The sequence below is a fragment of the Marmota marmota genome, unplaced genomic scaffold, assembly GCF_001458135.2.
Source record: "Marmota marmota marmota unplaced genomic scaffold, marMar, whole genome shotgun sequence".
NCBI lineage: Eukaryota > Metazoa > Chordata > Mammalia > Rodentia > Sciuridae > Marmota > Marmota marmota.
The window spans coordinates 16,259,467-16,285,018 of NW_025999960.1; the positions used below are offsets into that span (position 1 = coordinate 16,259,467).

The 25,552-nt window shown below is 34.9% G+C and overlaps 1 protein-coding gene across 15 annotated transcripts in view; it reads left to right on the forward strand.

Annotated features, from left to right (window-relative positions):
* Larp4 (La ribonucleoprotein 4) overlaps nucleotides 1-25,552 on the forward strand; it is a 65,927-nt gene that overhangs the window by 20,374 nt on the left and 20,001 nt on the right. For 11 of the 15 annotated variants that reach the window (XM_048802710.1, XM_048802707.1, XM_048802719.1 and 8 more), the window contains exons 2-8: nucleotides 5,929-6,076; nucleotides 6,693-6,848; nucleotides 9,337-9,412; nucleotides 13,555-13,691; nucleotides 15,050-15,153; nucleotides 18,041-18,151; nucleotides 19,834-19,887. In XM_048802710.1, coding sequence (XP_048658667.1) covers nucleotides 5,929-6,076; nucleotides 6,693-6,848; nucleotides 9,337-9,412; nucleotides 13,555-13,691; nucleotides 15,050-15,153; nucleotides 18,041-18,151; nucleotides 19,834-19,887 — 786 coding nt within the window. Of the gene's footprint in view, nucleotides 1-3,997; nucleotides 4,104-5,928; nucleotides 6,077-6,692; nucleotides 6,849-9,336; nucleotides 9,413-13,554; nucleotides 13,692-15,049; nucleotides 15,154-18,040; nucleotides 18,152-19,833; nucleotides 19,888-25,552 lie in introns of those variants that run through there. The other 4 variants (XM_048802708.1, XM_048802716.1, XM_048802713.1 and 1 more) reach the window with 3 other exon arrangements.

Sequence of the window (25,552 nt, forward strand, 5' to 3'; positions counted from 1 at the left end):
CCCCCCCCCAACGGAAGGGAACTACAAAGTAGCGGGAGCCCGAGGCAGCAGGATCTGCCCTAATCCCCGGAGCTGGGTCACCTTTCAACCATTCCCTCTAGCAAAATGCCAGGAGTCATTCACTAAACTGTGGGTCTCAACAGTGTTTTTTATTTGTTTTTAACATTTACTTTTTAGTTGTAGTTGGACACAATACTTTTGTTTATTTATTTTTATGTGGTGCTGAGGATCAAACCCAGGGCCTTGCACATGCTAGGCAAGTGCTCTATTGCTGAGCCACAATCCCAGCCCTGTTTTTTGTTGTTGTTTAAGTATTCCACACTTAAAAAATGGCAGAATACCTGGAACCAACCTAGATGCCCATCAATAGATGAATGGATAAAAAAAAATGTGGCATTTGTACACAATGGAATATTACTCGGCACTAAAAAATAACAAAATCATGGCATTTGCAGGGAAATGGATGGCATTAGAGCAGATTATGCTAGAATAGCAGAGAGGAAGAGCATGAGAAGAAGATTACCATTAAGCAGGGACAAGAGGTGGGAGGGAATGGGAGAGAGAATGGGGATTGCATGGAAATGGAAGGAGACCCTCATTGTTATACAAAATTATGTGTAAGAGGATGTGAGGGGAAAGGGGAAAAAAAGAGAGAAATGAATTACAGTAGATGGGGTATAGAGAGAAGATGGGAGGGGAGGGGAGGGGGGATAGGAAGGCGATAGGAAAGGCAGCAGAATACAACAGATACTAGTATGGAAGTATGTATGCAATCTGTACACGTGGTAAAAATAAGAATTCATAACCCACTTGAATCAAATGTATGAAATATGTCAAGATCATTGTAATATTTTGAGCAACCAATAAAAAAATGGCAGAATATCACTAAAAAGATTAAGCAAGGGGTAGGGTTGTGGCATGTGTGAGGCACTGGGTTCAATCCTCAGGATAGATAGATAGATAGATAGATAGATAGATAGATAGATAGATAGGTGTTGTGTTCATTTACAGCTAAAAACAATTAAAAAAAGAGGGCTAGGGTTGTGGCTGAGCGGTAGAGTGCTCTCCTAGCACATGTGAGGTGCTGTGTTCAATCCTCAGCACCACATGAAAATAATAATACAATAAAGGTATTGTTTTCAACTACAACTAAAAATGTATAATAAAAAAGATTAAGCAAACAGTAAAAAAGATGAAGAATGGCAACTAGACTGAAAGCCATTGCTTGTTATCAATAGTGCAAACTAGAAAGAATTGGAATTAATGGTATACTTGAAAAGGGAGTATGTTGTCTTTCAGTCCTGCACATAGCAAGAATAGAAGATAATATAAAGATTTTCAGAGAAAGCCCAACTTGGGAGATTTTATTTTAAAATACTAAATGTTTTTCTTGGGGAAAAGGAACATGATTTCAGAATAAAGTTCTGAGATGCAAGAAAGAATGATCAAAGTAATCAACGTTTATGTGAATCTAAGTAAATATTAACTGGTATAAAACTAAAATAATATATACAGAAGGCACAGGATAGTCTTTGATTTTTTTTTAAAATTACTTTTTAGTTGTCAATGGACCTTTATTATATGCAGTGCTGAGAACTGAACCCAGTGCCTCAAACATTCTAGGCAGGTGCTCTACCACTGAGCCACCATTTCAGCCCCTAATCTTTTATTTTAACCCATTAGCTACTGTGATGTTTACTTTCTGGTTCAAAAAATTCAATAGATATGATGTGGGGTTTTGTTTTTAACTTCCTTTTGGTACTGGGGATTGAACCCAGAGGCACTCCACCACTGAGCTACATACTCAAACCTTGATATTTTTATTTGGAGATAGGGTTTTGCTAAATTGCCCAGGCTGGCTTCAAACTTGTCATCATCTTGCTTTAGTATTCCAAATTGCTGGGATTATAGGTGCATGCAGTGTAAACAAAGCCATGATTTTGTTTCCATCCTAAAGTAACATTTTAATGTAGTACTTGATAAGGGGAAAAATAACTCTTGCCTGGTTATTTTAGCAGGTCATGTTCCCTTTCAGCCCATATCTCTATACTTAGATGCTTTTTGCAATTATAATGATCTACAAGTTATAATCATTGTGTGGTTAATATTGTTTTTGGAGTCAGGCTTCCTGGGTTTGATCCTGACTTCAAACAGTCTTTCTGTCCTATGCTTAAGAGCGAACCCACCCACCCACTTGTTAGGGATCAAATTCAGGACCACGTCCATTTCTGTCTTTTTTTTTTTTCCCTGTGTTTCTCTCAAAATGGGTTAATCTGTAAGAGGAAATAGGAGTGCTTATAATGTGTTGTTGCAAGAGTTTGGTGAGATGGGTCAAGCATGGTTGTGCACACTTGTAGTCCAGCTAAGGCAGGAGGATCACAAGTTCCTGGACAATGTAGTAGAATCCTGACTCAAAAAAGTCAGGGGACGTCATAGAGTGCCCCTAGTACCCCCCTCCCCCCCAAAAAAAAAAGTCCATTTAGTACAGTTGCCTAGCTTACAGAATTGCTTATTACATTTGCTGCTGTTGTTATGGTGCTTACATTTTTCCCCTCCGTTACTTGACAGCCTTTTTCAAAGTATATAGTTTCAATGGATTCTAAAATGCATATTTTTGTTCATTTTTACCTCTCTGAAAATTGGGATGCTACTCATAATAACTTGGTGTTCCATAGTTAAAAATAAAGTTGTTTTTCCTTTGTGATTTTTGCTTTCTTTGTCATATTTTTTTATTTTCTTGTTGCAGTTTTATATTATTCTATAGTAATCGTCTTTTGCAATGTGTCTTATTTTTAAAGCTAATTTTCTGTGACATAGGGTTTTTTAAATATTTTTTAATTGTAGCTGGACACAATAATGTTATTTATTTATTTTTAATGTGATACTGAGGATCAAACCCAGAACCTTGTATGTGTTAGGCAACCGCTCTACTACTGAGCCACAACCCCAGCCTCTGTGACATAAGTTTAACTTGAACTTCATCTCGTAGTTATTTTGATGAAACATATTAGTTTTCATGTATACTTTTGAGGGTAAGAGCAGAATTGCTTTCCATTCAAAACCATATGCTTTATTAAAAAGTTTATAAAGTATTTATACAAATGTTAACTGCTTTTCAAGTGTTAATGTACTTTAATGTTTAAAATAAAGAATTCTTACCTCAATTTGTAATTTAGGCTTAGGTGAGAGATTTTTCTCAGGGTTACATTATTCCAAGTTCATGTAAGAGCTGTTTGGAATTCATATGTGATTCTAGGGCCTCAATCATTATATGTTTAAATAGTAACTGAAATAACTCTTTTGCTTTACTTAAAGCCCTATACAACTTTGCATAGCAATCCTGTGAATCAGGGGTGCTTCTTGTAAGTAAATGACCCTTCCACTGCATATTTTTCACATCCAGGTCTTATTCATTAAATGACTATTGTAGCTGTGCATGGTGACACACGTCTGTCATCCCCAAAGCCAGCTTGGGCAACTTAATAAGACCCAGCCTTAAAATAAATAAAAAGTACTAGGGATGCATGTCAGTGGTAGAGTGCCCCAGGTTCAATCCCTAGTACAACCAAAAAAAAAAAAAAAAAAAGATTGAGAAGTTTGATACCTCTTTCTGAAAAGTGTGCTATTATACCTGCTGTTTTCTTGGGTGTAGACCTATCTAGTATTATCAGAATTGAGGAAAGAGGGAGAATTTGAAGTTATGTTGTACCTAAATTTCCAAATCATAATCACCAATCAATCAGTGCCTATCAAAAGCAGAGTGCAGGAGTACTGCCTTGGTGCAGGCAGGAAGCTGGAGAGGCAGCTATTGGCTGTAGAGATTTTTGTGTGTGCCTGTGTGTGTTGTGTGTGTGATGCTAGGGATTGAACCCAGGCCTGTGTGCATTCAGGGGAAGCATTTACCAACTGAGCTATATCCTCAGCCCAGCTGTAGAGAAATTTAATACAGTAATAAAACTTGACTGAAAGGTATATGCTTGTTGTTGTCCTACAACAGGAAATTCTGAACTATGTCAGTGATAAACTACTCACTACTACCATTGCAATTTCAAAGCTTCAGCCCTGGCTCCTAAGATATTGAGTGGACCTGTGCATGGAAAAGGGTATTTGTGTCTGTATTTTTTCCTGTGTTAAGTTTAAAAACATTTTTTGGTTGATGAACCAAAAGAACCCAATTTTTAAAAAACATGAAGGGTTAAGTAAGCATGTAGGTCTGAGGTAGAGTGTTTGAAATATGGTGGTTAGAAAACATTAGGCAAGCAATAGAGTGTAATTAAACTATTGTTTCATTGGTTCCCTACATATAAGTCATGTTAGTTGTACCATATGGAAACTCAAAAAGAAACTTGAGTACAAATGGGTTTATTATTAGAGTGCAGAGGAATTTCATGGGACATAATTACAGAAATAAATACAGAAAATGTAATTAGGCCTCCCGGAAGCTTTTTTTAAAAGTTATATAAATGGATACTTATTTTTATGTGATACTGAAGATCCAACCCAGTGCCTCACATGTGTCAGGCTAAGCATTCTACCACTGAGCCACAAACCAGCCCAGAAGCTGTGTCTTAAATCAGCAATTTTGCCTTGGGGTTCTGCAGTTCCATCCACTAAATTTTATCTTTGTTGAGCATATTTGAGTGTTGGTGATACCTTAAAAAGCTGGTTTTGGGGCTGGGGTTGTGGCTCAGCAGTAGAGTTCTTGCCTCGCACACATGAGGCCCTGAGCTTGATCCTCAGCACCACATAAACATAAATAAATAAAATAGAGGTATTGTGTCCAACTACAACTAAAAAAAAATATTTTTTTAAAAAGCGGCTTTTTATTTTTTTAAGCCCTGTGAGCCAGGACCAATAGGGAATTCATGACAACCTAATAAATAGTTCAGCATTTGCCAGTTTTCATGAAAGCTGAATCCCTATTACCTGTAGGTCATAACCTTGGGCTCATTAATTTTCTGCCATGTGGATCCATCTTCTGGTGCCTACGATCCAGGGGTGGGACCTTGGCAGAAAAGACAAAAGTAAATTCTAGAAAGGGAATGAAATTTTCTGTGTCCTTATATACTTGAGAAGGATCAAGCCCTGTCATTTGGTTGAATAAAGTGAGAAGTGTTATTTGTGCATCCCACCCCTCTTCTTCTTCCCCCATGCTCAGTCTCTTCTGTGTTTGTGATTAAATAATGCACGCAGAAGATTTCTTTAAATGGTAATGCTTTAAATAATTAAAGCATTTAAATAATTAAAGCACTAAGAATATACACTTTAAGGATAGATGGAAGAGAGCAGACCACAGTTCTTGACTTGATAACATTTTCAGTGATAATCATTCAGACTCAGAGGCCTCTGTCACAACTTAGATGACAATAAAAATTATATTCTGGAAAATTGCTTTAGATAAACACTAATATCTTGAAGATATAGTAGTACTTTGAATAAATTTTTATGTAACTGTCAAGTAGATCGTGTAAGAGGGTATTTTAGTAGTATTCTACAAAGATACATATTTTTTATTACATTTTCTGGGCTGGATCTGGTGGCAGAGGCCTATTATCCCAGTGAGTTCGAGGCCCACCTGGGCAATTTAGTGAGAACATGACTGAAAATAAAAAAGGACCAGGAATGTGGCTCAGTGGTAAAGCACTTGCCTGGCATGCATGAGGCATGGCTAAATAAATAAAAAAATTGGGCTGTGGATTTAGCTCAATGGAAAAGCACCCCTAGGTTTCATCCCTAGTATCACAAAAATAAATAGAGTTTAATATTAATTTTCAAAGTTGATCAGAAACTATAATATTTATTTAATATTAAATTATTTAATGCTGTTTGGGTTTTTTTTCACATTTAAGTAATGCAAAAACCTTTTGTATAAATTTACAATTTCACTCCCATTTCTAAAATTCATAAATAGATCTTTTGATTATTTAGCAGGTAACATCTAAAGGAACTGGTTTAAATCCTAATGCCAAAGTATGGCAAGAAATTCCTCCTGGAACTCCTGATGCCACTACTGTAGCTCATGGAACTGAAAGCTCTTGGCATGAAACAGCAGCCACATCAGGGTCTCATCCTGAAGGTAAGTCCTAAATGTTTCATTGGAAAAATTACATTTAAGTTAAATGGTAATGCCAAACCAGTCTGTAGAACTTGGAATACATCCTTTGATTGTTTACAAGATAGATTTGTAAATATTTTATGTGTTGTTTGTATATATCGTCACTATTTGAAGTAGTATCTGTGACTGGGTCCAGTATCTAACCCATTTATAATATACTTATCATTTATAATTGGTTTATAAGTTAATTTTGAATTGCCATCATCGGCTCTGCTTTTTACTCATTGTTAAAATTTGGACAAAAGACTTCTGTGCTTACATATTCTTTTATCTGTAAATCAAATAATAATTGCCTACAGCATAAGATTTTCTGAAAATTAAGTGGATAGAATTCATTTGCGTAGTCAGATACATAGCTAGTGCTATATGAGTTTAGTTATTGTTAATCATTTTACCATATCTATAATGGTAAAACCTTACTCCCTTGAGGAAATACTGTTAACTTAAAACCATGGGAAACTTTTTCTGACTGGTAGAATTCATTGAAATTGTGTTGTAGAAGACGTACTGACCAAAATTCTTGAAGGTAGGATTTAAAGAATTCCTATTTACTTTCACTATTTTTTCTTGAATACAGGAAATGCTGAGCTTTCAGAAGATATGTGTAAGGAATATGAAGTAATGTATTCTCCATCTTGTGAAACCACAAGAAACACTACAGGCATTGAAGAATCAACTGATGGAATGATATTAGGACCTGAAGAGCTGAGTTACCAAATATATGATGTTTCTGGTAAACTTTGTTGTTTTATTGTTTTTTTAAATGATAATTTAAGGGCTGGGAATGTGGCTCAAGCGGTAGTGCGTCGCCTGGCATGCGTGCGGCCCGGGTTCGATCCTCAGCACCACATACAAAAAACAAAGATGTTGTGTCCACCGAAAACTAAAAAAAAGAATATTAAAAAAAAAGATAATTTAATATTCTAGCCTTTCATAGTTATTGTTATGATAAACATATGGTATTATTCAGTTCTTTTCTTTGAAAAACTTTCTTACATGTTAGGTGAATGTTAAAAATACCCAAACATGAAATACATAATTTAAAAATAATATTTACTTTATGAGGGTCCTACTGAAGGAAGTTAAGAGACCTAAATTGCAACCTTTCATAAGTTTAAGTTTTTCGGACTTAGTTAGAGTCATTACAAGTTCTGTCAATTTTCCTGTCATTTTTGTCAGATAGATAGATATTCAATTGCTGAAATTTTTTTTTTTTTTTTGGTGGGTGGGTACTGGGAGTTTAACCCAAGGGTACTCAACCTCTGAGCCATATCCCCAGCCCACTATTCATTCATTTATTTATTTGTTTGTTTATTTGAGACAGAGCCCTGGGTACTCAACCCCTGAGCCACTTTCCCATCCATTTATTTATTTGTTTGTTTATTTATTTGAGACAGAGTCCTGCTAAGTTGCTTAGGGCCTAAGTTGCTGAGGCTGGTCTCAACCTTGCAGTCCTCCTGCCTCCGCTTTCTCAGTCGCTGGAAATATAGGCGTGTGCCACCATGCCCAGCTGAGATTAATTTTAAGAAAAAAAATCATACTAAACACACAAGTTCCACTGCAGTTTAACCTGTAGGCTATATATTTGTACATTCTTTTAATTGAAATGGAGTAGTTTTCACTTGAATTTATGGTGGATGAAATTTTCAAAAGAAACTAAAAATGAATCAAAAAGCTGGATTTGCTACCTTTATTTTTCTAAGATGTAAGATTTTGTGTTAGTTTTTGACATGGGGTCTTACTGTGTTGCCCAGGAGGCCTCAAATTCATTATTCACCTGCCTTAGCCTCAGGAGTAGCTAGAGTTAAAGGCGTGTGCCAACATGCCAGCTTAAAGGGTCTTATTGAACAATAATTGTAATATGGAGTAGGTATTTGTTTTCCACATTCATGTAGCTCTTCAGGCAAGGTCTATAAGTTTTTGTCCTCATTACCTTATTATAGGCATTCAGACTACATTTTTTAAATCCATTGGTTTAAAAGATAATTTCTGAAATGAGGTATTCTCACATGATAACTTAAGATTGGGAGTTCTTCTAGCCTGTAGTTCTAATAAAGTTAACCACTATCCATTTTGAACATGGAGTTGGTTTAAGTGATGTGACAACCCCTTGGTGTTTTAGAGTTTGCTATAATGGTCATCGGAAGGCTAACCAAATTGATAGCTTATTAAACTGGCATTCGGGTGAATTATATATACATAGAAATAGAATGTTGGCAGGTGGTGTGCTGGGGATGAAATCTAGGGGCACTTAGTCAACTGAGCCACATCCCCACCCCATTTTATTTTTATTTTGAGATAGGGTCTTGCTAAGTTGCTTAGGGCCTCAGCCTCCTAAAATTGCTAGGATTACAGCACCTGGCAAAATGCTTCTTATAGTCATTATTAATGAAGTTAACTAAATATGTAACTTTGATTCTTTAGTAACAAGACAATTTAGTGGTAAAATCATAGACAAAGATAATTCAGCTTCCTATTCATCCTATTGTCTCTATTTAGAGAAAAGTTAGTTTCTATTATCATTAATGCTTTTTTTTTTTTTTTAAGAAAAGGACATATTATATGCTTTTAGTCTGGAAGATGGTGTAAGATTCTAATTTAGAGTGGCAGTTTTTCCATGGTTGCTTCCTGAGAAAAGGGCTCAGATACTGTGTTTAAACAGTAGAAAGCACAGAAGGCCATTAAGAGAGTTGATCTGATCCTGTGAATGTTTGAATGCTGTAAATATAAGTAGGAAGGTATAGTACTCTAAAATCATAGAACGAAGAAAAGTTTTTTAGAGTTTGAAGAGTGAGGCTAAAATCAGATTTACTACCAGTAAGAGAAATACAATTATATAAATATGTCCCAGTTGGTTTAGCCAATTTGTTTTCCAATTTAGATTACTGTTACTTTTGTTCAACTTTGAGTTCCTCTTAAAGAAATAAATAGTTGTCACTTTTTTTTAATGTTTAATGCAGTGTTTTACAACGTGGTAGTCAAGCGCTTTTGGTATTAATGGTTCTTTTTTTAATTTGTTTGGCAAAATAATTTTTAAACTAATATGAAATTTATCTGTAAAAAGATTCGAAGAAATTGGACCTTAATCTGTTATAAATATTATTTAAAAATACACTTTTGAGGTAAAATTTAATTTGTGCATACTTTGAGTACAATACATAAATTTCATCACCTACAATAATTTGGTATTAACTTTTCCCCCTCTTGTTTTCTATTATCAGGAGAAAGCAGTTCAACAATTTCTACAGAAGACCTAAAAGAATGTCTAAAGAAACAATTAGAATTCTGTTTTTCACGGTACAGAATCAATTTTATTGATATTTTTCCTTTTTTTGAGTTATTTGGTTAGTATAATACCTATGAAATAGAGTAGAAGAATGTTGGTTCTCATTTCTTTGTAGTACTGTATTTTGGTATCATTTGTGGTATATTTTTAATCTAAATTTAAAGATGTAATCTCCAGTTAGATATGCAAAGAATCTGTTATCAGTAGAAAGATAATGAAGTTTCTATTAGATACTTTTTCTATGAACATATTCAGTCTCAGGGTTCTCAAAAGTAGTTATCAAACAAAAATTAAAAATCAAATTAGGGCTGGGGTATAGCTCAGTGGTAGAGCACTTGCCTAGCAAGTGTGAGGCACCGCATGAAAAATAAATTTAAAAGATATTGTATCCATCTACAACTTAAAAAAGAATCGACAAATTAATGGAGAGGTAGGGGAAAATACTTCTTTGATTTTAGGAATTGACTCTTGTAACTTTTGAACATAGTTATTTTTAGCAAGGAGATAGGCAGAGGGATTATATACTATCAGTGTCTTCTGTTAAATACAGAGTCCATTTAGGCAATGTCTTATGTATCTAGATGCCTTGGCACACACCTGTAATCCCAGTGACTCAGGAAGCTGAGGCAGGAGGATCACAAGTTGCCAACTTGGGCAGCTTAGCAAGGCTGTCTCAAAATGAAAAATAAATGAGGCTGGGGGTTGTGGCTCAGGTAAAGTGCCCGTTTTTATGTATGTACATATATGTATGCATGTATGTTTTTAGGTATGTATGTATGGTGCTGAGAATTGAACTCAGTGCCTCACACATGCCAGGCAAGTGCTCTACTACTGAGATTCCCATCATAACTTCTTTATACATAATGAACTCTTGAGCCATGTTTAATTAATTCCTTATCCTAAATAACTCCTTTATCTTATTATCCTCTTTTTTAAAAACAAAATATTTGTTTATTTTTATTTTTTAGTTGTAGGTGGACACAACAACTTTATGTGGTGTCGAGCGCTCTACCTCTGAGCCACAGCCCCAGACCTCTTATTATCCTCTTTACATTCTTGTATAGTTTGCAGGATGAAAGCAAGAGTCTCCTGACTTTTTTCTCTAATAGTTCTGCCTATGATATAATTCATTTTCTAGAACATACTTGTAATAGTTACTTTATTTTACCTATTGTTGCTGGGTACAGTTTCATGGCTGTAATCCTAGCTACTAGGGAGGCTGAGGCAGGAAGATCAAGAGTTTGAGACCAATCTGCACAAATATCAAGACCCTATCTCAAAAAATATATATATATATATATTTTTTTTTTTCTATAGACCACTTGTGGGTCTGCATCTGTTGTCTGAGTTTTTCTTTTTATCCTCCACCATAGTTTTTTGCCTTTTTGCATGTCTTACAAATGTTGATTGTATGCTGGGCATTACATATATAAGAAGTATGTAAGCTGTAAGTAACAATTTTCCAATCTAGACAAGAATTAAGCTTCTATTAGGCAGATAGAATGAAATATTGATTGCTTTAATCTAGTCAGGAATTGAACTGGATCAAATCTGAGCAGCCATTTTAATTAGACATAGTTCCTCCAGTTTCTCTTCATTAGGAACATCACTAATTTTTCAGAGATTTGAAGTTAGCTCTTTATCTTCTTAACCCATACAACCTACATCTGGCAAATGCATTGCTGGGGAGACTTGTTTCATGCAGGTTCTGTTTCCATTGGGACCACACAGATTTTACTTTGCCTTTTCAGCCTGGCTCACAATCTCTCATATTCCTTAGAACTCAGGAAACTCTGTTTTGGGAACTGATGTAATTTTCAATTCATAGTGTTAATCATGTGTCAAGTATATACACTTCATAACTATACATAACTGCCTAAAGCTCTGCTGGCTTCTTTTTTGCTCAGTATAGTTTCTCTATGCAAATGCACTCCATAAGGTCTTTCTAATATTAGTTGTTTTTGTCTTTGAAGCTTCCACACCTCTCCTATTATCTTTCAAAACATAATTCTTGTAATTTATCCAAGCTTTTTTAGTGTTGGTAGTAGGAGCTCTTGCACATGATATAGTACATCATGTCTAAGACTGTGATGCTGTTCAGACCAGCCAGGTGGTTATCATTTGTAGCTCAGCAAGATTGCCATTAAAGCCAGGCATTGTGGCACACACCTGTAATTCCAGCAACTCAAGGCTGAGGCAGAAGGCCAACTGGGGCCAGCCTGGGGATGTGGCTTAGTGATTAAGCACCCCTAGGTTTAATCCCCAGCACTCCTCCGGCCCCACCCCCTACCCCTCCAAAAAAAAACAAAAAACAAAAAACAACTTGCCATTAATATATGTCAAATATTATTCATGAATAGGTAAGTCTGAGATGCTATATCAATTATTTTTATTTACTTCTGAAAAGGTATAGTAGTTTTTTGTTTGTTTGTTTGGTTGGTTGGTTATTTGGTGTGATTTTGTTTTTGGTGGTGCTAGGGATTAAACCCAGGGCCTTGTGCATGCGATGCAAGCACTCTGCCAACTGAGCTATATCCCCAGCCCCAAAGGTATTATTATTAAAGTTTAATAGCAAATTTTGACACATGATTTATATTATAATAGATCTGCCAAAAGACAGGGTAGGTTTAGGCTGCAGCCTTTTAGTTGTGCAAAAATTGTTTATGGTTATCTAATTTTCAAGTATATTCATTATTCTTGTTGATTAGGATGTTATTAATATGTTTCATTTATATGTGGTACTGAGAATCAAACCCAGTGCCTCACACATGCCAGGCAAGTGCACTACCACTGAGCCCCAGCCCAGCTACATCCTTTTATTTTTTACTTTGAGATAGTAGGGCCTCCCTAATTTGCTGAGGGTCTTACTAAATTTCTGAGGCTGGTCTTGAACTTGTAATCCTCTTGCTTCAGCCTCATGATTTACTAGGATTACAAGCATGGGCCACTATAGCCAGCTGGACACAAGGTTTTTAAACACTGAACAAAAGAATATCATTCATGGAACCCATATTCTGGTGTGGGGACAGGAAACAATAAGCAATATAATTAAGTAGTTTATAGTAATATGTTTGAACATTGCTGTGGGAAAAAATTTAAAAGTACGGTTTAAGCAAAGGAAAGAAATTCCAAAGTGCCTATGTGTTTGTTTTGTTTTGTTTTTTTTAAGAGAGAGAGAATTTTTTAATATTTATTTTTTAGTTTTCAGCGTATACAACATCTTTGTATGGGGTGCTGAGGATCGAATCCGGGCCGCATGCATGCCAGGCGAGCGCGCTACCGCTTGAGCCACATCCCCAGCCCCTCTATGTGGTTTCAAATATGGCAGTTAGGTCAGGCATCTGAGAAGGGAGCTTTTAAGCACAAACTTCTAGCAAATTTTGCTAGTCTGCTTCAAAGAATATTTGATATGAATAAAAAGGAATTTAATTTATTTCAATTTGTTAAAAAAGATTGTATGTGTAAGATAGAAGTATTTGTATCTTTTTTTAAAATGTATCTTAGAAAACTATTTTCTTCATTTAAATATATATTTTAAGTTACAAAGGTTAAACATGCTAATAAATGCAGATTATACATTTAGAAACCTCCAGGTAGGCTCAATGGGGGCACATCTGTAATTCAGCTACTCAGGAGGCTGAGGCAGGAGGATTTCAAGGTGAAGGCTATCCTGGCTACTTTGGTGATACCCTGTCTTGAAATATAATTAAAAAGGAGTGCCTGCCTAGCATGCCGAAGGCTGTAGGTTCATTCAATCCCCAGTACTGACTCTGCACCTAGAAAAATTCTCATATGCATATTCTAATATTGATGGTAAATTGTGTATAAAATGGAACTATGCTCTATCTAATACTTTATAATATGCTGTTTAATATTAAGCATTTTTTATATAATTCAATAAAATCACTTGTCCAGAACTATGGGGCCAAGTATATTTAGGGATCCAGAAACTTTATGAAAGATTACCAATGTATATTATGTTGGTATCTTTGAACATGAACTTTTAAATGGATTTTTCAACGTTTACTATGTTAATTCTAATAGCATAATTTTGTTTCCCTAGACATAGTGACAAAAGTGAATAAGGTACATTTTTTTCCATAGATGCTTTTTAAAAATTGCTTGTTATATTGCTTTTGTTTATTCGTTTCAGAGAAAACTTGTCAAAGGATCTTTATTTGATATCTCAGATGGATAGTGATCAGTTCGTCCCAATTTGGACAATTGCCAACATGGAAGAGATAAAAAAATTGACCACAGATCCTGATCTAATTCTTGAAGTGTTGAGATGTATGTAAATAATAACCTTTTAGCTTATTTTTAAAACTTAAGAAGTTAAATATTTTTTTTTGGATTTTTTTTTATGATACAGGGAATTGTTTTAACTCATCTTACTGTTTATTTCTATTTTTTTCTAATAAAATATTTTTACTGGCCAGAATGGTATATATGTGTATGTATACAGCTTCTATGTCAGTTGTATTTAGCAAGTGTAAACAATCAAATCTCATTTCATGGGCTACTAGAAAGCTTATTCCTAACACCTTGTAAAGCGATCTGTTTGAAACTTTTGAACCTACGTAAGGTGAATACATTATAGTCAGATAAACTCGCCACATATCTACTACACACAATTGAAATGTCAGTTTTACAAGTTAATACTGTATATTTGCAACAAACTCATTTCTTTTGTCCTAAAGTGATTTTGTGACTTACACATGAGTTGTGACCTACAGTTTGACAAATACTTCTGAAATTTGGTAAAGAATTTATATTTCTTGGTTGAGGCTCTAAGAATTTTTAGTGGTGTTTATGTCTTATATTAATATTTGCTGTAACAGGTAGATTTTGTTAACAAACTACTTGACTGAATAAAGGCAGATCTTTACTTTTATGTGAAATGTGTTCAAAATATGCAAAAATTTAGTATAAAAAATGTAGTAAGAGTCTTATAGAAATAGAGGATTTCCATTCGTAGTAGGCTACCACCATTTATGAAATTTCTAATTGGTTTGTCTAGACATCATTTCTGAAAAAGACTCAGTCTTATCTACATAGAAGATTGGCAAATAGACCTATTCCTGTTTAGTTTAAAACTCAAGCATTTGAACTCTTAACTGGGTTGCAGTTTTGTTTTTGTTTTTAATTTTGTATACCTGTTCAGAGAAATGTGTGACATCTTCTGAAAGAGGTAGTAATAAAACTTTTGACAATGGGATTCCTCAAAACCAACATCTAAATGGGTTTTAGATCTTTATAGTAGAATATAAAAGTAAATATATTTAGATGAGGCCCTTAACTAATTAATTAAAAAATCATAATTATAGGTGCTTCGTGCTCTCCAAAGGTTTCTTTTTAGCGTCAACACAGTGCTAAGTTGAAGTATGTACTCTGTTTGTTTGTTTTTTCTTGGGGCCTTACACATGCCAGACCCACATCCCCAACCCCCAAAGTACATACTCTGAATATTTAATGTTTTTTGCATATAAACCTCTGTTTTTTTTTTTTTTTTTTAAATTGTAACTTATGTTTGCTATATTAACCTAGCCTCTGCTAATGTATTCTGTGGAAATTAAAATGCATGGTTTTTTAATGGTGTTATTAACATCACCACCTGTCACAAATGAGATCACTTTTTAAAATTTCAGCTTCTCCTATGGTACAAGTTGATGAGAAGGGTGAGAAGGTGAGACCAAGTCATAAACGTTGTATTGTCATTCTCAGAGAGATTCCTGAAACAACACCAGTAGAGGTAAATCATTCATTAATCATTTGTAAGTTAAATGTTCTTTAACTGTTTAAATTGGAGGAGGTACATAAGCAAAACATAAGACAGTGCCCTGTGTTAGTTACTGTCTATAGGATAAATATTAATTTGTTTTGATAATTCTGACATTAGAAAAACAGAGGGAGAAAAACATATAATTCTATGTTCTGGAAGGGTAGGCTAAGCAGTGAATCAAATTCTGAATTTTTTGGTGTGACTCAATTACAGTTAAAATATAAATGGGGATTTGGGTGCACTGGTACTCATCTGTGATCCCAGCAACTCTGGATACTGAGGCAGGACAACTGCAAGATCAAAGCCAGCCTCAGCAACTTAGTGAGTCCTAAGCAATGTAGTAAGATGAGACCCTTGTCTTTAAAAACAACAAAATGGACTGGGGATATGGCTCAGTGTCTAAGTGTCCCTAGTTTAATCCCTGGTACCAAAAAATAAATTAATAAATTATAAATGGGCTATTTTGAGAACTTATGGATTCATCTGGAAGAATGGATAAAAAGAATCTTGAATAAGTACTAATGATGTGAGATCAACTCTGTTGGTTAGCAAAATATAAAGCAAAGCTGTAGTCATAAAGGTGGTATGATACAGGTATAAGAATATAATGTTTGAGCTAGACATAGTGATGTATGCTGTATAATCCCAGCAACTCCAGAGGCTGAGGCAGGAGGATCACGAGTTCATGGCCATGCTAGACAATTTATAGCAAGACTCAAAAAAATAAAAAGGTTCCATCCCCACTACTCAAAAAAGATAATAATAAATAGAAAGGACTGGGATGTAACTCAGTGGTAAAATACCCTTGGGTTCAATCCCCAGTGCAGGGGAAAATGAGAAGCCAGGGGTTTTATAACTTGTTTTAAGATAAAGAACTGATTTGGGGGGGGGGGTAGTTGGACACAATACTTTTGTTATTTTTTTTGTTTGTTTATTTTTATGTGGTGCTGAGGATCGAACCCAGTACCTCACACATGCTAGATGAGCACTGTACTGCTGAGCCACAACCCCAGGCCCCCCCCCCCCCAAAAAAACCTGATCTTTAAGTGGTTGAGTAACTTGTCCAAGGATAAATGGGCAGTTACATGAGAGAGTCTACATTTAAACTTGATCATCTGATTCAGAAGCCTGTGTTTCTTAACCACTGTGTCCATTTTAAGACTAAATCTAAAAAGTTGAGAATTGATCATTAACTTGTTTATTGTAATTTATTAGCTATGTTTAGAATTTTTAGTCCCTTGCCACATAGTAAATAATGATGCCTTAGTAGCTAATCTTTTTACCCAAAGTCATTCAGTATTCAGTATCTAGAATGAAGATTTCCTAAACAGAGAAAGAAGCAGAGAGAAATTAGAAAAGAAACTGTCACAAGATCTTTGAAACTTAGAGTAATGACCTGGTACATAAAATACTCTTTGTTAATTTTGTATTTATTTTAATTTTTATTCTGAATACATAAAGAGTTTACGTACATGAAAAACAATAAAACAAGGTGATAGTGAACAATATTACCAAAAAAGTAAAGGAAGTATAGATGATTAAAATAGCCAGATAAAATAAATGTAGGCAATGATCACTGAAATTTTTATTAAAATGAGTAGTCGAGGTAGTGACCCTTTAAGGTTCCTGGCAAAATAAATTTTTGCTTACTCTAAGTCCAGACTTCCCCTCTTAATGCTTGCAAAAGTAAATCTGTGAACATAATTTACTGTGGAATGATGAAAGTGGAAAATAGGCATTTTATTAAAATCTTTTAAAATGAATTCATTAGACATTTTAAGGGAATAAGAAATATATACAGTATTGATGGTATTTTAAAAGTAAAGATCAGTAGTAAGTGGCAACCTAATAGTTTCATACAGATCTTCAGTGATATAATTTTGGGATTACATGGTGATTTTCTAAACTGAAGTTGATGATAATTTACCACTTTCACAAAAGTTATAGAACTTGATGGTTTTCCACTTTTTAAAATTTCAAACATTTGATGCAATGTCATTTATCACAATGAGAACATTCTTTTTTAAATTCAGTGTCTTTGGGCTGGGGATGTGGCTCAAGTGGTAGCGCGCTCTCCTGGCATGCGTGCGGCCCAAGTTCGATCCTCAGCACCACATACAAAGAAAGATGTCGTGTCCGCCGAAAACTAAAAAATAAATATTAAAAATAAATAAATAAATAAATTCAGTGTCTTAAAAATTTGAAGTATATTGGTTAGGCTTCACTGTTGTCATCAATATTCCCGTCAGCTTTTATCTTAAAAAATTGCCTAGAGGCTGGGTTTGTGGCTCAGTGGTAGAGCGCTCACCTCGCACATGCAGGGCCCTGGGTCGTCAGCACCACATAAAAATAAATAAAGGTATTATGTCTAACTACAACTAAAAAATAAATATAAAAAAATTGATGCCTATAATGATGCTTTGATATTTTGTGGGTGCAGTTTAACCTGATCATATTCTCTTACTTGGAAATTTTTGGTTATTATTACATTTCTCTTCATACTTGTAATAAGTAGGTTCAGTGGACTTCATTGGTAAAAATGGAGTTGGTAAAAATAACTTGAACATGGGTTGGTTTGGGGCTTAAGTCAGTGACTTTTGATGGTATTTTAATGCATATTCTTTCTTTTCCTTTAACTTTATGTATGTATGTATGTATGTATACTTTAAAAGTATGCATACTTTTTTACTTTCAGTTGTTTCTTTATATTAAGTATCTTTAAATATGTTAACTGACCACTCTTGAGTTTTAGTGTAAATATCTTTTGTTTTCTATTTGAGGACCAAAAGATGTGAAGAAGTGCTCAACCTTACCAGAAAATCAAAAAGAAAAGTTGACTGTGATTTTTCTTTTTTAGGAAGTGAAAGCTTTGTTTAAAAGTGAAAACTGCCCCAAAGTGATAAGCTGTGAGTTTGCACATAATAGCAACTGGTATATCACTTTTCAGTCAGACACAGATGCACAACAGGTAAGGAGAAAACTTTTCTTGTTATAGTCCTGGTTGTAAGAGAAGTCACAGTATATGTTAACTAAGAAAATGTGTACTGCCTGGGGTTGTAGCTCAGTGACAGAGTGTTTGCCTAGTATGTGTGACGCCCTGGGTTTGATCTTCAACACCACATCAAAATACATAAAGTCATTGTGTCCATCTACAACTAAAACTTTTTTAAAAAATATTTTTTTAGTTGTAGATGGACACAGTGCCTTTATTTTATTTATTTATTTATTTTTATGTGATACTGAGGATCGAACCCAGTACCTCACACATGCTAGATGAGCACTGTACTGCTGAGCCACAACCCCAGCCCCTAAAAATATGTTTAAAAAAAAAAAAAGAAAAGAAGGAGCTGGGGTTGTGGCTCAGCAGTAGAGCACCTTCCTAGAACATGCGAGGCCCTGGGTTCGATAAAATAAATAAATAGATAGATAGATAAAGGTGTTGTGTCCAGCTACAATTGAAAAATAAATATTTTTTTTAAAAAGAAAGAAAAAATATGTGCGTACACTGGTGCTTTTATTTGTATTTATTTATTTATGAGTGTGCCAGGGATTGAACTCAGGGTCACTCAACCACTGAGCTATATCCCCAGCCCTATTTTGTATTTTATTTAAAGATGGGGTTTTAGTTGCTTAGCCCCTTGCTTTTTTGCTGAGGCCGACTCTGAATTCCTGTTCTCCAGCCTCCTGAGCCACTAGAATTACAGGCATGCACCACCTCAGTGGCTTTACACGGGTGTTTTTAAAAACTTACGAGTGCCTTGGTCACCTTTTTACTCTTGCTTAACTGGTATCTTTTTTGGTCATCTTCATAAAGCTTCCTTAGTTTCCATTTAAGAACTGTTTGTTTCCTGTCAAATTTAAAAAAAAAAAAAAAAGTAGTTGGTAGAGTGATTGCCTCACATGCACAAGGCCCTGGATTAAAAAAATAAATAGTATATTACATTTATCAAAGTTACTGTGGAGATTGGGAGCTCTGTTCTCAATTGTTGGTATTTCTAGTAGATAGTAGGTAGACCTGTAATTTCTAAAATGTTGAAATTTGACTTTAATGTTTTACTCTTAGTTGTTAACATTTCCCTCTTAAAGCTAAGAGAAATAATATTCCTTTGAAACAAAAATATAGCTGTGTTTGCATTGTAAAGTTAACAAGATTTTTAATTGTCTTAGAAGATTATCTGAATAGTTTTTAAATTGCTATCTAGTGATATTTCTGTTTTGAATCTGATGTGTTTTGTCTGTGGTAATCTATACTAGATCTTCTTTTCTTTCTTTCTTTTTTTTTTTGGTAATGGGAATTGAACCTCAAGTTGAGCCACATCCCCAGCTTTTTTTTGAACTTTAGAGATAGGGTTTCTCTGAGTTGCTTAGGGCCTCACTAAGTTGCCAAGGCTGACTTTGTACTCAAGATCCTCCTGCCTCAGCCTCCCAAGCTGCTGGGATTACAGGCAAACACCACCATGCCTGGCAATCCATACTTGGAACTGTAGCTGAGAAAGGCTTAGATTTTTTTTCTTTGCTTTTTCATTCTGTCACCTTCAGACTGTTGTTTTATTTAGAAACAATTGCTAATCCCAAAATGTTGATAGAATAAAAATAGCTTTAATGAAATGTCTAAATATTTATGAAAGTTCCTTTCTGCTTCATTAACAGGCTTTTAAATACTTAAGAGAAGAAGTTAAAACGTTTCAGGGCAAGCCAATCATGGTAAGAAACATTTGTAAATACAGTAGAGGAATGGTGTGAAACAGTTTTTGTTGTTGTTGTTGTCCTTTAAGAATTTTTTAAAAACATGGAAATAATATTTTACAAAACCTATAGTAATTTAAAAGATATTTTTGGCTTGTATTATTTGATTCTTAGTTGATAGAACTTTAACAACAGGAATAAAAAACATTCTTAGTACTTTCACCCTCATCTCAATTGACTGCATTCCCACATTAACATTCAACAATTTGGGAACCTAGGAATTGTCATTGATGACACTTGATCATGTCTTATCTGTTCTTGGGTCCTATGAAATCTACCCTCAAACTTCTTTCCATCACTATTGCTATTGTTTGAACAATTGGAGTAGCTTCGTAACTGCTACACTTTACTGTTCTCTGCATTGCTACCTGTGCTACCCTTATTCATTTTACTAGTGCAAAAAGTGAGAATAACCTACCTGCTTTCATATAATTAGTATGTTATATTATTAAGAAGTATATGTCAGGCATGTTCTAAGAATTTATTTTAAGTATTTATTTTTTTTAGTTACAGGTGGACACAATATCTTTATTTTTTATTTTATGTGGTGCTGAGGATCAAACCTAGTGCCTCACGCATGCTAGGCAAGCGCTTTACCTCTGAGCCATAACCCCAGCCCGTGTTCTAAGAATTTGACATATTTAATATCATCCTTATTGTATAGTAGGTCATGTTATTAGTTTTCATGTTACGAATAAGCTATTTGGTAGTTGTAATTATTTTCATTGCCTCTGATGCTCTCCTATTATTATCACCTTCTTTACTTTGAGACTATGAAAATGTTCTGAGTCTTTTAATAGCTTCAAGGTTTTGTATTTCAGATTTAGGTCTTAGGACTTAGTATTTACCAAGACCTAAATCTTAGTAGTATGAAATGGAAATCTAATTTCATTTCTTAACATAAATGAAAATACTATTGTCTCAACATGGAAGTGTTGACTGATTTATTCTTTTACAATGTGGTTAGTGCTAAATCTCTGAGATGTTTCAGGTTCTTTTTCCTGTTTTCTGCATCTCTACTTTCCTGAACCAATACTCATATTTTTTAATTGCCATAGTTGTGCAATATCCTTATTTCCATATATAAGTTCTTTTTCCTTTTTCTTATTTTTCAGGGTTATGTTGGCTATTCTGAAACCATTAATTTTCCATATGAATTTTGAAACATTTGTCCAGTGCCAATTTTCAAAAGTTATTTGAATTAATGAGAATATCATTAATTTACTGGTTAAGTTGAGGACAGTTGGCAGTTTCACCTTATATTTATTCATTATTGTGAATAGTAGTACAGTATTCATTCTGGTCTGCTGTGTTTGTGTGTGTATGTGTGTGTGTTGCTAAGGATTGAACCAAGGGCATCATTCATCCAGGCAAACACTTTACCACTGAGCTACAGCTCCAGCCCTTCTTAAAAATTATGCTTTTGGGGTTGGGGTTATGGCTCAGTCATAGCGCACTTGCATATGTGAGGCACTGTTCGATTCTTAACACTTCATATAAATAATAAAATAAAGGTCTATCAACACCAAAAAATAATTTTTTTAAATTATGTTTTTGTTTGTCCTTGTCCCACCAGTGGGTGGAGATGGGGGGGTTATTTTTGGTATCTTAGGGTTTTTTTCGTTTGGTTTTCTTTTTGTTTTGTTTAATGTTATAGTCTACGGCAACCTTGGTGAGCACCTTTATTGTATCTAATGGTTGGTGGGTCTTTTGGATTATGAACATGAGAAATGATGAAATCTGCAAATAACCTGTAGTTTGATTATTCCTTCACTTCCCGTTTCTTTTTTCTTTTGCTGAAATTTCAGGTATAGTAATAAAAATTTTTTCACTGTAGTGTTTTGTTTTTCCTCTCTACCATTTTGATTTTTTTTCATGTTTTTTTTTTTTTTTTTAGCTTCACATAGCAGTGTTCTTGCCAAGAAATTCACTTTAGTTTCCATCACCTCTTTTTGATTTGATTTGATTTTTTTTCCCCATGGTATAGATTGAGGCCAAATCCTTGAACATGAAGCAAGCGCTGTACCACTGAGCCACATCCCCTGCCTGCACATTAACATTTATGCCATCCATCCAAACCAAATGGCCTAATACCTGGAAAGAAAAATGCCAGAGCCAGAAATCCTATATGGTGCTCTCAGCTTAAATAAGTCAAACCATTTGTGTTACTGGAAATTGAATCATAAGGCCTTGGTACATGCTACGCTTGTTCTCTACAACTGAGCTAGACCCTCAGTCTGAACATGTAGAGGCTATATTCTAGAATTTCTATTTTAAAAAATTTTCATGTGTTTAGATTGCATTCTAACTTCAGCCAATTAACATAATTTTTTTATGGTTCCCCCCACCTCACCCCACTGCTGGGGATTGAATCCAGGGCCTTGGCACTCTACCAACTGTGCTATATCCCCAGCCTCCAATTTGTATGTTATTTATAAATACATTTATAATAGCTGGATTAAAATCTTTGCTGTTTTCAATGATGCCCTTGGTTCAATCCCTAGCAACACACACACACACGCCAAAAAAAANACACACACACACACAACAGACCAGAATGAATACTGTACTACTATTCACAATAATGAATAAATATAAGGTGAAACTGCCAACTGTCCTCAACTTAACCAGTAAATTAATGATATTCTCATTTCTTTTGGCAAGTTCCAACACCTTGGTGTGGCTTTTTGTTCCTAATCTAACCCTCTCACATCTTTTTATTTTTTATATATATATTGGGGGTATATATATTTTTAATTTAATTTAATAAAATTAAATTAATATATAATATATATTTAATATATATATTTTTTAAGTTGTAGATGGACACAATATCTTATTTTTATGTGGTGCTGAGAATCGAACCCAATGTCTTCCACATGAGAGGCAAGCACATTATCACTGAGCTACAACCCCAGTCCACCCTCTAACATCTATTAATTCTGTTGCAGAAATTGCCAAACTTTATTTCAGCAGCCCAATAATGAATATCACAGGTTTTGTTAGCCATATACTTTTTTTATTAAGAGCGCCCAAAAGCAGTTTATCACTACATAGTCTGAATTAAAAATTTGCCATGTGTTAGAGCAATTTTTGTTGGTTTACCTAATTATTTAGGTACTGGAGATTGAACCTAGGAACACTAAACTAAATCCCAAGTCCTGCCTCCTTGTTTAAAAAATGTTTGAGATAGGGTCTCACTAAGTTGCTAAGGCTAGGCTCAAATTTGTGATCCTTCTGCTTTAGCCTTCCAAGTAGCTGTACACACATGCATCATCATGCTTGGCTTTTTAAGTAAACTTAATGCAGGAATTTCAAACATAAATGTGGACAACATAGTACAATAAACCACTATGTACCTATGACCCATTTTTTTTTTTCTGTTGTGGTAAAGTGCACATAACAAAATTATTTGGAAATAAATTCCACACTTAATTTCATCTATAAAGAAATTAATGGGCTGGGGATGTGGCTCAGGTGGTAGCGCACTCATCTGGCATGCGTGAGGCCCTGGGTTCGATCCTCAGCACCACATAAAAATAAAATAAAGATACTGTGCCCACCTAAAACTAAAGAAAAAAGACCTCCACTCTGTACTTAATTTCCTACTCTGAGATCTCAAAGTGCTTCATGCACAATGCTACCAGTGCTTCAGTTCTGAAGAACTGAAGCTTAAATGTGAATAATACACCTTCTTGTATGCTAATAAAATGGCTCAAATTAGAACCTTAAAAAAAATTTAACGTTAGTAGTTCTAAAGGATAGGGATTCTTTTTTTTAAAAAAAACAGCCATATTTTAGATGCTTAGGCTATATCAATAAAACAATAAAATATAACCCCCAAAATAGCCACAGTATCATCATCACTGATTTTTTGACTATTATCAGGTAATCCTCAGTGTTTGTATTTTCTTGATTTCCCTTGTCTTTTTCACATACTGGGGATTGAACCCAGAACCTTGTACATGTAAGCAAATGCTCTACCATCCTTTTTTCTTTTCTTTTTTTCCCCCCTTTTTCTTTTATAAGAACGTTGGAGGCTGGGCTTGTAGCTCAGTGGGAGAGCACTTGCCTAGTACGGGTGAGGCATTGGGTTTGACCCTCAACACACATAAAAATAAAACAAAAAAAATTTTTTAAACTATTCTTTAAAAATAAAGAATGTCTTATAGAATTTCTCTAGGGTATACTTTTTTCCCTTTATTTTCTAGCAGTAGGGACTGAACCTGGGGCTTCATGCATGCCAGGCAAATGCTCTGCTGGTATATGTTCATATCCTTATATTTTGCTAGTTACACTCCCTCTCCTACCCCATCTCTCTACCCCTCTCCCCCCTTCTCTTCCTCTCCCCTTCTCCCTCCCTTACCCCCTCTTTCTTCTTCTCCCTCTCTCCCCCTCCCCCTCCCCTGGCCTCCCCATGCTGAGGATTGAACCCAGGGCCTTGTGCATGAGGCAAACACTCTACCTGAACTATATCCCCAGCCCTCTTTCTATTTATAATCTGCATTTATAAATTTTAATAGACTGCTGGAACATTCCTCTTCCTCAGCAACCCCTTCATCAGACATTCTCCACCCATTTTGAATGCCTTGCTAAATGATTTCTTGAGTGTAGTTTAATGTGATTGTTATCCTCCTGTATTTCATGCAAATTGGTACCTTGATCAAGAATCTTGATCAGATTTGAGTTTGCTATCAGAATATCACAGAGAGGGAACTAAAACTAGCTGCTGGTGTCATTGACTTAGATTGTGCCTTTTACGTATTGCCTTCTTTTCTGTTTATTAGAGGCTTACCCTCATCTCCATTGTCCTGAGGTACGGCTCATGTGTGAAATGCATGCTAAATGGTTGTTGCTAGCCTTTATTACCAGTTTTTGTTTTTAATGATATGTTGGGGATGGAAATGTAGTTCAGTGGTAGAACACTTGCCTAGCATACACAAAGGACCTGGGTTCTATATCCTGTACTCCAAAAGAAAGGAAAAAAAAGTGACCTTTCTTTTTTTTATTCTGAGTATTTAAAAATGTGTAATTATTTTTCACATTGAGTTTGGCCTCTCTGAGTTACCTCCCAAGTTCTTTTGTTTCAGCTCTGGTACTTTTCAGTAGTGTCCCTGCTTAGTAATATGACAAGGTGTTCCAGGTTTTTCTGTAATACCACTGCAAAGACCTGGAATCAGCATGTTTTCCAGTTCCCTGGATTCCTTTATGAGGAAATGATATTTTGTGTACCACTGGCTAGGCACAAAAAGCTTAGTGGCTTGCTGGTTTCAACTTTTGTATTGGGTAAATCTAAGGTACATGTGCTCTCTAGCCCTTTTTGAGAAAAAGTACATTGAGTTTGTGCTGAAGCTTTCCATTTAATTTCAGGCAATGTAGTTTATATTTCTTCAGTCTCATCAGTGTCTCATTTCTTTAGTGTGAAATCTTGGATGTCTGTGACACTAATATAATCACTGATTAAATCTATTCCATAATTGCACACAAAAACATCAGAATAACAGTATCAATAGCAATATAATGCTGAAAACAATTGAAGAGTGTTAATTATCTTGCCATATTTTGTGCCTATGATTTCTAAGGCACATACATACAATCAGCTGTTTATTTTATTATGGGCTAA